Genomic DNA, 16,852 nt, shown 5'->3' on the forward strand with positions numbered 1-16,852 from the left:
GCAAGTCCATTCAGTGTGGTAAAATAAGAACACCTAACCAGTTAATGTTTACTCTAGTCTTTGCAACAATTTCTGACCTTGAAAAAAGCTGCTAGTATAAGCCAGTCTGAGTATGTCATGATACATAGCTAAGAGGATAATAGGAGATGGGTATAGCTGTTTGTTGAAAGGTTAATGCTTTCCTGGCTCTGGATATTGTAACTGTGTAAACGTTAGGTTGTGCTTGAATTGGGAAATCTTGTTTAGTATGTTCTCTGTAAAAAGGAGTTTAATTCTCAGTTTTATAATGTAGGCCTTTAAATCTTTCATTACATCTTATAAATTAAAATTAAATAGTTTTGGAAATAGTGTTAAGGATATTATACCGTTTAGATCAGTGAAAACGGCCTGGCAAGAAGGAAAGTCTTGTCTCTAAACTGTCACAGGTGAATGATTTTTATCCAATTAATAGAATGACTTTAGCTGAAATGAAAGGAAAAATAGTCTGACCCTGTTTATAAATTTGTACATTTCCTTACTGACTAATGTCTTGAAGTACAGTTAAGGATTCAGGTTGGTTGCAGTGTAGCTCACTGTGAGATAAAACCACACTGAAACACAACACTGACCCTTTTAATATGTAACTAATGTTAGTTAAATTCCAGAGGCCGAGCCATGTATTACAAGTAGGCTAAACCTCCTTTTAAAATTATGGAAAGAATGAATATAATCCGTTCAAGGTAGAAAAGTAGCAAGTAAAGCCAGTTAGACAATTTAGTCTCTTCCACATTTTTTACTTTCTGGTAGCCATAAAACTCCATTTTGCTTTTATGGCTTTCATATTCCATTTTAAGAGTTAAGAGATTTTATTATTATTGCTAAACAGTGTTACTATATCATTCATCTGAGGGACCTGCAACTATTATAAGAAATAGTGCCTTCGGTAAAAAGAATTGCCGAAGTGGGAAAAATACCTGAACTACAAACAGAACTACAAATAGAATTAAAGACCTGTTATTTACATTCACGAGCTTTAAAAACTAGATGACCATACCTGAACAACACACATTTCAGAAGTTTTCTTTACTGAAGAGGTAATAAGAATTAACAATCAAAAGGCTGTCCCTGTGTCCCTAAGCTCATTCTTGCTTAGACCCCTTTTCAATACGTCTTTTCCCTTGGTTATATATTTTGGGGTATGGTTGTTTAGTTTTGTTTTTTTTTTCTTTTGAAAACAACACTGTCTTAGCTAGAAAAAAACAGTGTCTAGTTGTTTTATTTAAACTTGATTGATTTACACACAAAAAGGAGAGGAAAGGACAAAAGAAAGTAGATTGATTTCTCTGCATCTCCTTCAGCATCACCTGAGGGAACTGGGTAGATCTGAATCTGTGAAGTCACGTAAATCTTTCTACACGTAGTTCAAGAAGCTTAATAACTTATCCAGCACCAACCTGAAAAGGTGGCCCACAAGTTTTTGTGTTTTCAACAGAGAATATCTTCCCTGATACATTAAATGTTCCACACCAGGAACAAAGTGAAGGGAGCAGCCACAGCATTCCCTTTTTTTCAGAAGGCTTTGGAAGATTATCGTGTCATTTACTTTGATTCCACATGTATAACGTATAGATATGAAAAGAGTATCTGAAAGCCTGTTATTTCCATTAGAAAACCTTTATTTGTGCTGTAGCTCATTTTGTATGGAGATTGATTCTTTAGATTTGTACTTCAAGTATGGTGATTAGAGAATGAACAGTTAATTGGTTGAATTCAGTTTTACTCAGCTGAATTTTATTCAACATATAAAATTTTGAAATTTTATAAAATATAAAATTGTTTGAAATTTAAGTGTAGTCAGAAAAATTGGCTAAGTTGTGCCTAATCAACATTGAATGTAGACAAAATATAACAGTTTTAATAAGCTGTGAATGAGGCACTTAGCTTCCCCTCATTAGCCCCTTCCATATTGTGTTAAAAGGTCTCTAAAGGCCCTGCACTGCACAGTCACTGCTGAAGGGGAATTTCACCAGCTGAAACATCTAAGTCAGCCAAAACCATTTTTTAAATGATCAGTTACACAACCACTCATGTTTTTGCCAGTGTTAAGGGTGTGGTAGAAAACAAGGTGTGGAGCCACAGAACATTTTCTGCATTCCTATCAAAGAGCTTTTTTTCTCTACTTAGATGGAAATAGAGTATTTCAGTTGAATCTCCAGAACCACGTTTGTGTGTTCTGTCCAGTTTCTTTAGGTTTGACATAGCAATAGGTGGTGGGAAGGATGTTGGTATCTTTTGTGCTGAGCTCCACCTCTGATTCTTTTTACTGCTTTCACTAAAATTGAGAGTAGGATGGTACATAAATGCATTTGCTTTAACAAAAGTGTTCTGACTCTTTTGTTACACAAATATTTATTGCTTTATTTATACTTTGTCTTGACTAATTTTAATATATTTAAAAATATTTCTGCACATGCATACAATTATATGAAAGGACACACAAGAAAACTTTATTAAACTCATTTTTTTGTCAGGCAAAACACCTGAAAGAAGTGAGAGAATTGAATTCCACTGCTGAAGTTCCCTTATGGAGAGTAACTTCTTAGGCCAAATGCTGAAACCTGAACGTGTAATGCATATGAACTCTAGTGGCTGTGACTGTGTGGGCTCAGAAAAGCAGACCTAAGCCAGGTTAAACTTCATAAGTCAGTTATACGTACCAAATCAAACAGTACACATGTGCATGCATTCTCATATTTTATTCTCATCAGCTACAAGTAAAAGTAACTTTGTACTCCTGAATGAAATATTCTAACATCATATTTTATCAACATTGTTCAGACTTTGGTCTGTTCCTCCATTCAGTACATACTAATAAAAACTTGTTCAGCAGACACAAAATTATGTCAACTGTTTCACAAACTTAAATTCCCCACATAACTGCAAGGTCAGTGAGTGACATTTTGCTGTGAAACCCACAGATCCATTCAAATGCACTTGTCATTTAGGTTAAAATTTCTTGATGAGACTTCGAGTATTTAGAATAGCTACCTTTAATCCTACTATGTGACTGAAAGAATCATTTATAAGTCTCTCAGTCTACATGATGACTTAATCTAGTTTAATTTCAGAAATTTTAGAAACCAAGCAAATTTAAAATTAGGCCATACTAGCAGGTGTATGAAGAGGTGTTACCCTGATCGAGATATGTGTGTTAGAAATAGTACACTGAAGTTTACCAGTATATCTTACTTCCCTTACTGTGAGGTGAAGTGAAATCGGCTTTAACCACAAAAGCACAAGTTTGCCTGTATAAAACATGGGCTGCGCGTCCCAAGGAATTTTAACAGAAATGTGTAACTTGCGTTCCTAGTTTTCAGAATCCTTAGCTTTGTCCACGAGGTAGTTCTGTAAATTTCTGTTTTTATTACAAATGTAATGTCTGTTCAGTGATGCACCGGTGTTTTAGAAATGCAGTATTTTGCTATAGTGAGAGGAAACAAGTACAGCATCTAGTATGTGAGCTTTTGTTTTTTTTTCAGTGGCAGATTTTGTACTTAGTACTGTATTTTCACAGAACCCCAGAATCATCTAGGTTGGAAGAGACCTTCAAGATCATCTCGTCCAACCTCTGACCTAACACTAACCAGTCCTCCACTAAGCCATATCCCTAAGCTCTACATCTAAACGTCTTTTAAAGACCTCCAGGGATGGTGACTCCACCACTTCCCTGGGCAGCCTGTTCCAGTGCCTCACAACCCTTTCAGTGAAGAAGTTTTTCCTAACATCTAACCTAAAACTCCCCTGGCTCAACTTAAGCCCATTCCCCCTCGTCCTGTCACCAGGCACGTGGGAGAACAGGCCAACCCCCACCTCGCTACAGCCTCCCTTGAGGTACCTAAAAAGAGCGATAAGGTCACCCCTGAGCCTCCTCTTCTCCAGGCTGAACAAGCCCAGCTCCCTCAGCCGCTCCTCGTAGGACTTGTTCTCCAGGCCCCTCACCAGCTTCGTCGCCCTTCTCTGGACCCGCTCGAGCACCTCGATGTCCTTCTTGTAGCGAGGGGCCCAAAACTGAACACAGTACTCGAGGTGCGGCCTCACCAGAGCTGAGTACAGGGGGACGATCACCTCCCTAGCCCTGCTGGTCACACTGTTCCTGATACAAGCCAGGATGCCGTTGGCCTTCTTGGCCACCTGAGCACACTGCTGGCTCATATTCAGCTGACTATCCACCATCACTCCCAGGTCCTTCTCTGCCTGGCAGCTCTCCAACCACTCATCTCCCAGCCTGTAGCTCTGCTTGGGGTTATTGCACCCCAGGTGCAGGACCCGGCACTTGGCCTTGTTGAACTTCATGCAGTTGACCTCAGCCCATCGGTGCAGCCTATCCAGATCCTCCTGCAGAGCCTTCCTACCCTCAAGCAGATCGACACACGCACCTAACTTGGTGTCATCTGCGAACTTATTGAGGGTGCACTCAATGCCCTCGTCCAGATCATCGATGAAGATATTAAAGAGGACCGGCCCCAGCACCGAGCCCTGGGGGACGCCACTAGTGACTGGCCTCCAACTGGATTTGACTCCATTCACCACGACTCTTTGGGCCCGGCTATCCAGCCAGTTTCTAACCCAATGAAGCATACAGCAGTCCAAGCCACGAGCAGCCAGTTTCTCAAGGAGAATGCTGTGGGAAATAGTGTTAAAAGCCTTATTGAAGTCAAGGTATTTTCTGATACCTCATATGATTTTGCACTCTGCATGTGTAGCTTGTGATTTATATTCACTACTGTTTGATATTAGATGTAAGAATCAAATCATTACCACTTAAATCTCTTTTACCTCTCAAGCTTCCTTCCTTTAAATCCTTCTTTTAAAGAAGCTGAGTGCCCATAACCATGATAATACAGATGTAGTTTATCTTTAGGCAGTCACAGAGGACTTTGCATTGTGGGACATCATTACAACTGTTTACTTTCTTCTAGATAGGCTTCTTCTCTTTTTCTTTCCAGTTTTTCCTCAGAAGTCTGCAATCCGTTTCCAACTTTTTACCTAATGTCTTTAGCTTAAATCTGCTGATAAGGCTTGCTCAGTCTTAAATCATGAGTTTAAACATGATAAAACTACAGTTTGAGAAAGCATAATAAAATGAGAAAGTATAATAAAATGTTTCATGTGTTCAGATATGTGAATAAGAAGAAGGTATGAATGTGTGTAAGAAATCTACAAGTAACAGGTATTAAGATGAAGGTGTTCTTTCAAAGACAGAAAAGGTGGGGATCTGGGTGCAAAACAGCCTAAACATAGTGAGTAGGAGACACTGAATGACCTGAAAGACTGAATGAGGATAGACAAATTGGAAGGAAAGATGATGAAAATGTAGGCAAGCAAACACAATGAAAATGCTGTAGAGTTTTTATCTTACATAAATGTAATGATATTACACTTATTAGTAAGAAATTTGTTTATTAAAACATACTGCAAAAATTAGTAAGGGGGAATAAGAAATCATAAGCATGTTTTATATAACATAAGTATAACATAAGGAAGAAACTAATCTTGGATCTGAGATGTGATATTTTTAAGATCCAAAAAACTCACTTCAATACTTTTCACACCCTCCACCTCCTCTTTTTTTTTTTTTTTATGGCAAATATTCCTGAATATACAGTATTTCCTTCCAGGTTTTGTTTTGAAGAATCTTGCTTAACCAGTTTTATCTGTTTTGTGCTCTGCATGTGTTTACATACATAATCCCATTTCAGCTCCCTGAGGAGGGTCATCCACAATCCAGTGAACAAAAGATCGTGTTATATTAACAATATGTTTGTTAATGTTTCATTTTGCCCTTAAGTGAGTACTTTCTGACCTTTACTCTGTTCTGTTACCATAGGCTTAATTTGTATAAACTCCAGTTAAAATGATTGACAAAACTTTACCAATGTCCCCAAATATTAATTATAACAATTCTGAAGTCTTGACTACTGTTGGCATCCATGCTTAATTCATTGATATAGCCATAGGCTTTTTTTCATATCTAAACCCATCTGTGGTTTGGAGAAGTGGTGCTACATGTGCATTTTCTACTCAAAGACCATCTAAATTCTATTTGTATAGGTTGACTTCATTTAAATTTCACTATCAAATTGAAAATGCTATTATTGTCGATTTTTTAATAGCGTGTTAATGAATGTTATCCCAAAGGTGCTGTTTCATGCCTTACATGTACAGTAGTGTAAGGTAAAAATAGGGTAGGGTAAATGCTTCTGTTTTCCTTCTCAGGCTTATCTCAAACTAGTTGAAAAGATATTGAAAAATAATGTATTGTGATAGTTGAATTTTGAAGAAAATGTATTTCCCCGAAAGATATGTAAGAAAAATGACACTGACTACAATGCAGTAAAGCTCCCCATATATACTAAGAGTTTTCCTAACATTTTGAAAAAGTATGTGTGAGTTAACATGTCAGAGTTTGTTTGGGAATAGTATGTTCATGTGAAAGTGTAACCCTTGTAATAATGCCAAGGTCATTGGAGTTCTGTGGAGATGTGCCAGTTGAGTCCTGGCCACACAGGCTGCTCAAACTTTAGATTTTACACATATATCTAATTGGTTTCCAGGATTTTATATGAGGCTTATGGATAATCTTGGGAATTTACTGAAATACATCATGAAAAAGGAGGAAGAATACCAGTTCAGTTTAATTTTAGTGGGTATCTTCAGTGCATACAGCAAGAAACGGGGAAAAGATCTCTAGATATCACAGTATCAGTGTAGGCTGAAATTAATTTTGAACCTCTTAGGTTAAAAATATATGTGCATGTATGTAGATTTGAGGGGGCTGTTTTTATTTTATTTTATTTTATTTTTTTTGTGTGTGTACTTCTAGGAAAATAATGCTTCCTGTGTTGGGAAATCAGATCAAAACAGAGTAGGTGAGGGTATGATAGATCAGGTACAGCATGTGTCTGCTGCAGTCCTCTCGCTGCGCAGCCCAGCGTAGGCGTTTGGATGAAAAAGAACAGACAAATCAACATTCCTTTCCTTGAACTCCCCAGCATGCCTCAGCTGCTTTCACTCAGCTGCAGAAAGGGGAAATCAGACAAAAAGGAGCCTCTGGTAGAGTGCTTGCTAATTAGTAAAACTTTGCTGTATGCAAAAAGCAAAAACTAAATTAATATATAAATGCTATTGAAAAGGATGTGAGAACTTAAAGCATCAGCAGAAACCTATTTCATAGCCTTTTAACTGTCATATACTCGGAAGAACAAGTTTTTTCAGTATTTTCAAAGGACTAGAACTTGTCAGCCTGCTTATGCTGCCCGTTTTTGTGTAAGTTCATTGACCCTGTAGACAGTCTGAGTGTTTTCTGAGTTACTGCTTTATCAAACTAATTTGCATGTTTTTAAAGCTGTTGCTTGCTAGAAAACAACCTAGTGAGGGCACGCTTTGTAAACACCCTTTTACAGATTTTTGCTTATCCCTTTGGAAGGGAGGAGGGGAGAATCAGGACCTATAATCAAAAGTAACATAACTGAAAGAGATTTTCATGCTTTCCTAAAATATTTCACAAAGTAGTGTCTTACCAAGCTACTCTGGAGGATTTGTTTTCACTCGGATAAACATGACTTCACGTGCAAAAATGCTATGCCTTGGTAATTAACGTGTAATTACCTAATCACCAGATAATGTAGAGGCCAAAGTTACAAATGGATTCAGAAAAGACGAGAGAAATTAGTGGATGATGCATTCATGTAGGTAAAAATGAGATGTAGGAGTGTGTGATGGTTCTACTTACAGTTTCATTTTTTCCGTAAACAGCTGCTGTGGCCACTGCTGGAGAAAATACTGGTCTAGACTGAGTCATACGGTTGTTCTGGTGTTCTTACTATTATTTAAAGTCTTAATGCAGTAGGTGGTGAGCCTGTACACAAGAACCAGATCTTTGTATGGAGTCACCACTTTGTATCAGACTCTGAAACCTCAAGAGCAAAAAGGAAAAAAGCATTTTTTTTTTTTATGGGATTCTTACTAATAAATCAATGAAGAGCAAAGAATTAGGGGTTTAGAAGTACATGCCTGGTCTGTGTAGTATAACAGCATAGGTAGTATGACAATATAGATACATACCTTGACTTACAGTTTCCACAATAGTAACAAATGAAATGCACAGTCTTAAATGGGAGAGTGTGTTTTAGGAGAGGGTAAGTGGTAAGACAGAGGTGATAATTAACTCTGAGAAGTTGCATGCTGCAACTTCAGGCAGTTGCCCTGCCAAAAAGTCTGTAGCTACATGTGATAAACTGTGATAAGTTGTTTAGTTTAATTTTGTCTTTGTGTTGTGTATTTATTTCTGTTTCTGAAATAATATACGAAGTGTATCTGTTTGAATACAAGGTGAACTCAATAGCTGAACTCCTTCCATCCTCAGGCAGTGACTGGAAACCAAGTAGAACTACTGAATAAGCATAGCCCCAAGTGTGGGTTGTAAGATATGCAGATAGAGCTGCACCAACACCACTGTAAGGTATTTCCAGTCTCTGCTGCTTGTTTGTGCCTGCTCAGTCTGCTGTGCTGTGCTGGCATTGCCTGTTGTGGAACCATGTTTTGAGGTGGATTGGGTCATTTCTTCCAGTAACACCTCTACCTGCACCCACCCTTTTATCTCAGTCAAGATAATTTCTTTATTTATAAATACACTTGTGTATTTATATACATATATACAAATACATGTTCATATGTGTATCTTAAAGTTGCTTCTGTTCCCAAAGCTGATTCACTGTGCAGCTCCAGATATAGCTGAATGTAAAGTGCTGTATGTTTGTGTTTGGAATGGGCAATGGTGCAAGACGGTCTGAATTTTGTGCTGCTGTGGGAGAGACACTCTTCATCAATATGTTATTTCTTCAAGGCCCACATGTCATGCCTCTTGATGTCTGTTTGAGTTTTTCAGATTACTTGTAAATACTAAACACTGGGATGTGATCATTAAAGTAATTGAAGGCAATAAGAAGTAGTTTAAGTAAAAATATGCAATGGCAGGCATGAGATTGTTTGGGTACGGTTATTTTAGCATGTAGCCATGCCAGAGGAAAAAAACACCTTCCTTGTGTGTTCTCCTACAGTGATCTTGAAAATACATTTTTGTAATTATACAGGTTTTAATTTTGATTATTTGATGTTTTAATGCTGTATCCTAGCTACTGTGGTGCTGTGTGAAACTTCTGTTGGAAAAGAACATCCCATCCATTAATTTTGCTTTTTTAAAAACATTGCATAATTTATTTTCACTAGAATGCTGCTGTCCTTGCTAGTGAAAGAAACGCTGCAGAAGAGATGCGAAATAGTACAGAAAATCAAGTGAAGGAGCTGATGAAGGAAAATGAACAGTTGAAAAGAAGAGTTGATGAGCTAGAGCGTAAAAATGAAGAGTTGCATAAACAATTTGATAATATGAAAGGAGAAGAAGATTCAGTGAAGGAAAAAATAAAGAGCTGTGAGGTAAGCTGAGAAAACAAGCCCCCTAAAGTAGTCTCCTTCCTGTTGTCATGTAGGGAAGTATAAAAGGGACATATAAGGAAGCCAGTGAATGTTTTGTAGTTTTATATGCACTTGTTAAGTAATACTGGTTGTCTGTTTGTCTTTAGATGTCAGATTAGAGGTCTTGTATGTATCTAACTGTATCAAATTATGTAATTGCAGGAAGAGAAGCAACAATTAGAAGAAGCTTTGAAACATGCTGAAAACGAGGCAAAAGATTTGGTGGTGTTAAAAAAATCTTTGGAAAGCCAGCTAGAAGATATGCAGGTAAGAGCAAGAGCAATATGAAATACTAAAATTTTCAATTTTCTATTTACCTGAGTCACCATTGCTTTCTACACTGACATCTCGCTAACTTTCTGCGCACACACATCTAGAATTAATCAAGCCCAGAGAACTGTTAGCCACTATACACTTTCCCAAGGAGTGTGATTGTGCTCAGAGTGCACATACAAACCATTTGAATGTAAGTTGAAAAGTTGTTGCTCTTTGGTAAGAAATGATAATACATACATACACCAAGATATAATAATACGTACACTAGAAGCTTTTGCTTTCTCCAGTCACTGAAAAAGGTAGTCTACCAGAAGGAGATTCTGGAAGGTGACAGGTTCTTTACAGGGTCCAGGAAATGCTTAGTCCTGTGATTTTTATGGTACATCAGCTGGCTCAAGAGATAAGATGATGATTTATAGGATAGATGTGGGCATGAGAGATTTCAACAGATGTGGGAAAATGAGAACATGGACACCTGAAATTCAATTCCCATGGTATTCTGAAGCAGAGTCGCTACTGTAAGTTCATTGTTGAACTAACTAAAAGCAAACTCAGTGAAATGGAAATCTTTCCCTGGAATAGGTCTGGTATCTAGGAATTGCATTTTCTATTAGAATAATTATGATTAAAACTTCACAGCACTCTCTAATTTTTAGTAATGTACTTAAGATTTGTTTTCTGATCCTTAATAATAAGCAGTGAAAATAAATGAGGATGGAAACAGGAAGATGCAATACATGAGAAGTACAATTTTTCTTTTCAGGACATCAGAGTATAACTCAAAAGATAAAAAGCTATTATTTCAGTCCTGGGGGTCTCAGTCTGCTACATTATCTGGAAATCAGACAAAAGTTAGCAAGACCTGAGGAAAACCGAGGTGACCCACTGTTCGTGTCAAGCCTCCTAATTATTATTTTCTTTAAATATTGTCATTATTCAGTTCTATACTTTGGTAATTGACCTAGTTAGCAGAAGATTTATTTTTTCTCATATAAGTAACTTTTTTTTTTCATAACTCTGGAATAGAAAGACTGATCAGATTACCTCTGATGTTTAAAGCCTTTTCAGCATACTGCAAATGCAAAAACTTCCCATTGGCACCATTATTCTGCCGCAATACAGTTCACTGATCTGTGCCTGCCCGGCTTGTTTCTCAAGGATGTGTAAACAAACAGTAAAGTTAAATGATCTGTGAAAAGCTGATGGAGAGGGGCACATGATGTTTTTATAGCCTGCTCTAATATGGCATGTTAGCCCAGTCCCAAGAATTCAGCAGCTTTTAGAACCAAAGTGCTAAAGTTCAACTTTTTCAAGGTTCTTAAAATCCTTTGGTGCAATCTAAAGTAATTCTGTCATAGATTTAGGCTTTGCAAAACAATATCTATTAGCCTTCAGCATTTTTTAGTTTTATGCATACGCTCCTTAGGCCCCTGCCATTAATTCCTATTTGTATCAGAGGTGCCTTTGTTAATACGTTATATAGGCAGGTAAGAAAGAGAACAGATTTAAAGAAATCTCTAACTTTTAATGTTTGATCATGTACTTTCTTTTGTCTTATAACAATACAATTTTATTTGTGATTCTGATCTATCTTGCCTACAGAAATGCTAATGTGTTTGCACATTTAAAGGTTTTTAAAGTGTAAAGCTACCTGAAGTAAGCACCATCAATATTAGATATTCAGCAAAACTCTAAATTTCCAATAATAAAACTAAAATTTAAAACTGTGTTTTGGAATGCTTTTTATAACTTACAGTGATTTTAATTATTTACGTTTTTCTTTTGGAACAATTTAAACTATTTGTAATCTGGTTTCAGTCAGTTTAATTGTACCTCTCAGACTTCATAAAAAAACAAACTCTTTTCTTAATCTTGTAGTTTCTGTTTACAGTAGGGCCATTAAGGTATTTTATTATGAAGGGAGAATGAAGAAGTGAGGGTTCCAACACTTTTTTTTTTTTTTTTTTTTAGTTAAGCTTTGTGTTAAAGTTACAAGAGCAGGTGGTATTACTGCTGCACAGGAGTGCTATATAATATTCCTTTAAAACCATAAAAAAAGAGGGTCCTTTTTCATTATATGTATCTTCTAATTTACTGCAGGAGAACATTCGATGTATTTCACAGGAACGGCAGCAGTTAATCCAAGAGTTAAAAGATGAAATTCACCAGAAGGAACAGCTGAAGAAGATAAAGAGTGAAATGGAAAATGAACAATGGCAATTGAACAAGACCATTGAAAAGTTAAAGGAAGAGGTATGAGCTCACTTTGAAGAGGCTGCTATTAGTCTCTTCAACCTAGAAACTATTGATACAAGCTCGCGGGGCTGGAACGGTAGTTGGAACACTTATCTTAAAATGCCATTGTAAAACAGTTCTGTTTTGTCAAAACGAGATCCTAGATTTGCGTACAGATCTAATGTATACTACAGACCAAAGCCAGTTCTTGATCAGCTGTATTTCAGAGACTGACAGCTGATTTTCAAATTGTTTCTGCATTAGAGCCTTAGTTTACCATCTGTGTGTAAATCATACAGCTTAACATTGATACGCTGAAGTGTGACTATACAGTTCATTTCTTTGTGAATGTTTATTTGAAGCTGGAGACAAAAAACATTTGGTGTATTAATCATGACAGAACTTTTTGTAGCACTGTTTTAAGGAGAAAAAAAAAAAAGTGTACATTTTTCTCAGATGGCTGAAGTGGTAGAGGTCTCAAGAACATCAACCCTGGAGCTTCAGAGCCAGCTTGATGAATACAAGGAGAAAAATCGCAGGGAACTTGCAGATGTGCAGAGACAATTGAAAGAGAAAAACCTTGAGGTAGAAAAATCACGCCTGACAACCATGAGAATGCAGGATGAGGTAATGACTCATAAGTTCAGTGACAAATTTTAACCTTTGACCTAAAATTCTGCTCAGATAATTTTCAAGACAATGACTGTTTGCTACTACGCTTTTGTATACTTCTCAGGAGGGACTGATCTCAGTCAATGTGCTTTTGTGTTTTGTTCTTCATAATGATGATCAGTGTGTTACTGCCAGGGAAATGGCTTCCTAGGTATGACAGATAACTGCAATGTTTAATGGATGAATGTCTCTAAGTGATATGACAAGGATTCCATTGATGACCTGCTGCTCTTTTAATGCCTGCTACTGAAGGAATTGGGAATATAGAAGTGTTTTTAATTAAACAAAACAAAAACAAACAAACAAAAAAACCCAGCACCACAACAAAACAGCAGCTATATTACTCTCCCCTTAACAAACTTGTTTGAAATTCGGCTTAAAAGAACAGTAAGAGAAGAAGCAGAAGTTATAGAATAAAGTGTGGTTCCTGCGTATTATTGTCATCTGCATATATTCCATTCAGTGATGGAGAGCTTTTGTAAGAGGATGGAGAATCATAATGAAATGTGAAAGATAAAATTGGGACATTGAGAACGTGTCTCTTCAGTTGAATAAATGAAAGCTTGAAATATATGTATGTGAATATATATGAATATATATATGTATACATACTATTAACAATTAGGAAAAATACTTTTAGTGTTTTCTGTTATAGCTACAGGACCCATTACAAAGAAAAACAACAAAATTAAACCTTCATTATTTGATTAAAAGATCATCAGAACTATAGAGGACAAAATATTGCCGCTTGTTAAGTTACAAGAATAAGGAATGAATGCAGTCTCACCTAAAAACTCTTCCACTACTTTCATTTTTTCAAGTGCCATAAAGGTACTTCAGATAACTATTGAGTACGTGATCTTGTTAGAATAAGAAACTTTTGTTCTCAGCAAATAGTCCTGATACAACTAATGTACCTAGGTATGTTAGTAATTGTGGCATTGGTTTAATGTTGTTACTGACATACCTCAGACAGAATAAACTACATATTTAAAAGCTGAAATATTGGTAGTCTAAAAAGGAGAAAAATAATATTGCAAAATTTCCAAATATATAGCTACTTAAAAAATTGTAAAATTTGGGCTTGCTGTAATTGGGTATAAATAAATCAATAAATATACCACTATGCAGAATTGAGACTGTAAAACCTGTAGTTTGAAACATCTCTTTAGAACTGATACTTCAATCTATGTTTATATTCTTGGTGCCATCTTGTGGATACAACAAAAATTACTGTGAAAAGCATGTCATTTGTTGCAATTCCAATTACACTTCTGGATCTGTCGTGATTGTAGTCAGTCCCCTTTACTGACATTGCTTGTTTATTGAAAATGTAGTACGTAGCGGGTTACTGTGATATCTTTTTGTTTCAGATGCGTCTCATGGAAGAAAACTTGAGAGACCACCAGAGAGCTCAAGATGAAGCAATAACAAAAACTCAGCTGCTGGAACAGACTGTGAAAGGCTTGGAATATGAACTGGAGGTCAAAAACCACTTAAAAGACGATCGGGCAAGACAAATCAAATTAATGGAGGTAAGAGACCATATTAAAGTTGATTAAAATAATGTTATTTCATATGAATCCTGTCAGAAGGAACAAAATAACGTTGTGGAAAATTCATGAAGTAGTAATGCAGGATTTTTTTGGTATATTCTGAAGGAGATCTGTTAGCAAATTCATCATAGTATAGTGTGTTCTAAATTGCACTTGTTCTTTCATTACTTTAAATTGCTTTTAAACTAATTTTCATTAATCAGGCAAAGTTCTAAAATTTTCATTCATAGGCCCCTCAGAACTTCAAAAGTTTTTAGAAGTATAAGTTCTATTTAGCATTTAATACTGATTCATTTAATGAGCCTAAATAACATAGCTATTCTAATTGTGTTGTTATGGGTTAGGTTCATAATTGTTCAGGTTAATTAAACTGTCGTTTAACTTTCATAAACAAATGCTTTTATACATTTTACTCATTGTGATTAATGGAAATAAATTTGTCTTCCAAATGTGTGATAAAACTTAAAAAGTCTAAAAACAGTCACTAGAAACATGTCTTTAATTACAAACTTTTACTTTCTTGAAATTGTTTGGAGTGATTAAGAAAATTATATATATATTATTGCTTCTGTCAGAGAAACAATTTTCTTTTAAAGTCTTATCTACTACCATCTTTTTTTTTTCCCTAGATTCAGTACTTTTCTTCAGAGACATTTTCCTTTTCAAGTCTATTCTTTCAAACAGTTTTGAGTCCTTAAAGTTTAAGGAAGAATGGCCTGGTAGCCATCCAAAGAGGATGGGAGAATAGCATGTTGAAATTACTTTTCTTTGTTCCATTTAGGACAAATTATCTCACCTGGAACTTGAGCTTGATGAAGAAAAGAATAATTCGGATTTGTTGTCTGAGAGGATCAGTAGATGCAGAGAACAGGTACTCAAATGAGTTTACGTTGTTCAAGATTCATAAACACGATTAAATATACTCCTCTATATCATCACAGAACATTTTTTCCTATTTTCTTAACTGGAAAAAAGGAACACATGAGTTATTAATTGCCCAGGATTCATCCACAAAAGTAATTTCATATCATAAAGAGAACCCTGACTTATTTTTATTCTTGTAAACATTCATATTCTGTACATTCTTTGAAAAGTATGTAGTGTTTTACCCACACAATTTTTGAAATAGAGCTAGCTCAATCTGTTAGAGCACTGTAAAGTAGAAGATAAACTTAATCTGAGCCTGTACTAGGCCTATATATGAGGGCCTAGTAAATGTAGTGTGGCTTAGTATAATTCTAAAAGATATGAAACATGTATAACTCATTACAGGATGTCTGTTACTGTAGCTTTGTATTAAGTATCATATCTCATTAGTGATTTCCTAGAAGTCTGGGAGACGATATGCACTGAGGTACAACTCATGATTGTCTTATTCTGTTTTCATTTTTCTTTCTTTCTGTAGAAAAAATAATTGCTGAAATTCTACAGAATAGCTTCAATTTCAGAGGGAGAATAGAAAATAACATCTTAGTTTCAGTCTTTTAAATTGAATTGTTTCTTCCACTGAGACAGAGTTTTAAAGTTAGTTATAGTTCCTTTCATGCGTCCTTGAAACACTGAGGCACCCATACTGCTCTGTTGGGACTCAGGTTACTGAGATTCTGTTTGACTGCAGTAGATATTATTTTTTTGATATTATTTCACTGGTATTGTACAGACTCAGTTAGTGGGTGAAATAGAATGTGAAGGACGCATAATCATCTCGGGTCATGCTATTGTTAAATTAGGAAGTCTTTTATGGTAGAGTTTTTGCCTGTGTTGTAAGCCTGGGATAAAAGAACCTTACTGATAGCTGCACTAGTGAGTACCATAGTAACTTAATTTGCTAGCTAAATAGAAACCTAAAATACAGATGGGTGACAAACGCGTTACATAATGAGTAAAATAAATGTTTATTTTGAGGTCTGGAGTTTCTCATTTCATGCATGAGTTACAAAGGTTGCTTTGTTTTGATTTAATGCCAGAATGACTAAGTAGTCAAATTACTAAAGAGTATTTCAGGGTCTGCTAAGCATTTATAATGACATGAGAAATGATAATGGATTTGTTTTGGTAATAACTGTGTTTCTGTAACTTTTTTTCAATTTTAAATATATTTTTAATATACTGATAATGAAGTATAATACTCAAATTTCTACTAAAAACAAATTGAAATGACTACTTATATTTTACATAAAGCTAAACATTTGAATAAACACTGCCAAGGCTAATGGTTCACATTTCATTTACTGTGAAATGTTATTCCCTTTCTTAATTTAAATACCCTTTTGAATCTGGGAATGGCTGCATGAGGTGTTCTTATCTTCCCTACCTCGTTCTCAAGAAGTACCACAGTGTTGTGGAAACTTCAATTTTTACTGGTTTCTTACTTTAAAAAAATCCATGAGCTTCACTGAAAATTCATCTGATCTGGATTCATCATTCCATCTTTCTGCTTTTCTTATGAGATTGCTGATAGACAAGGAATCCTGTTCTTCAGCTGTAATCTGTTTATATAAGATAGGAAAGTGCTTGTGGAAAAGAAATGGTCTCCATCTACCTCTGTGAATAAATACTCATACTAAAAATTCTCTGGAGTGAGTGCCACTAACTTTGCT

General features: G+C 35.8%; 1 protein-coding gene across 1 annotated transcript in view; it reads left to right on the forward strand.

Moving 5' to 3' along the window:
* Positions 1 to 16,852, forward strand: part of CGNL1 (cingulin like 1) — a gene marked incomplete at its 5' end in the record, with an annotated part of 38,038 nt that overhangs the window by 12,486 nt on the left and 8,700 nt on the right. The window contains 6 exons of the mRNA XM_084293072.1: positions 9,268 to 9,474; positions 9,676 to 9,780; positions 11,890 to 12,042; positions 12,481 to 12,651; positions 14,070 to 14,231; positions 15,034 to 15,123. Coding sequence (XP_084149198.1) covers positions 9,268 to 9,474; positions 9,676 to 9,780; positions 11,890 to 12,042; positions 12,481 to 12,651; positions 14,070 to 14,231; positions 15,034 to 15,123 — 888 coding nt within the window. The remainder of the gene's footprint in view (positions 1 to 9,267; positions 9,475 to 9,675; positions 9,781 to 11,889; positions 12,043 to 12,480; positions 12,652 to 14,069; positions 14,232 to 15,033; positions 15,124 to 16,852) is intronic.

Source organism: Netta rufina, assembly GCF_964035555.1.
Source record: "Netta rufina genome assembly, chromosome: 11".
NCBI classification, from domain to species: domain Eukaryota; kingdom Metazoa; phylum Chordata; class Aves; order Anseriformes; family Anatidae; genus Netta; species Netta rufina.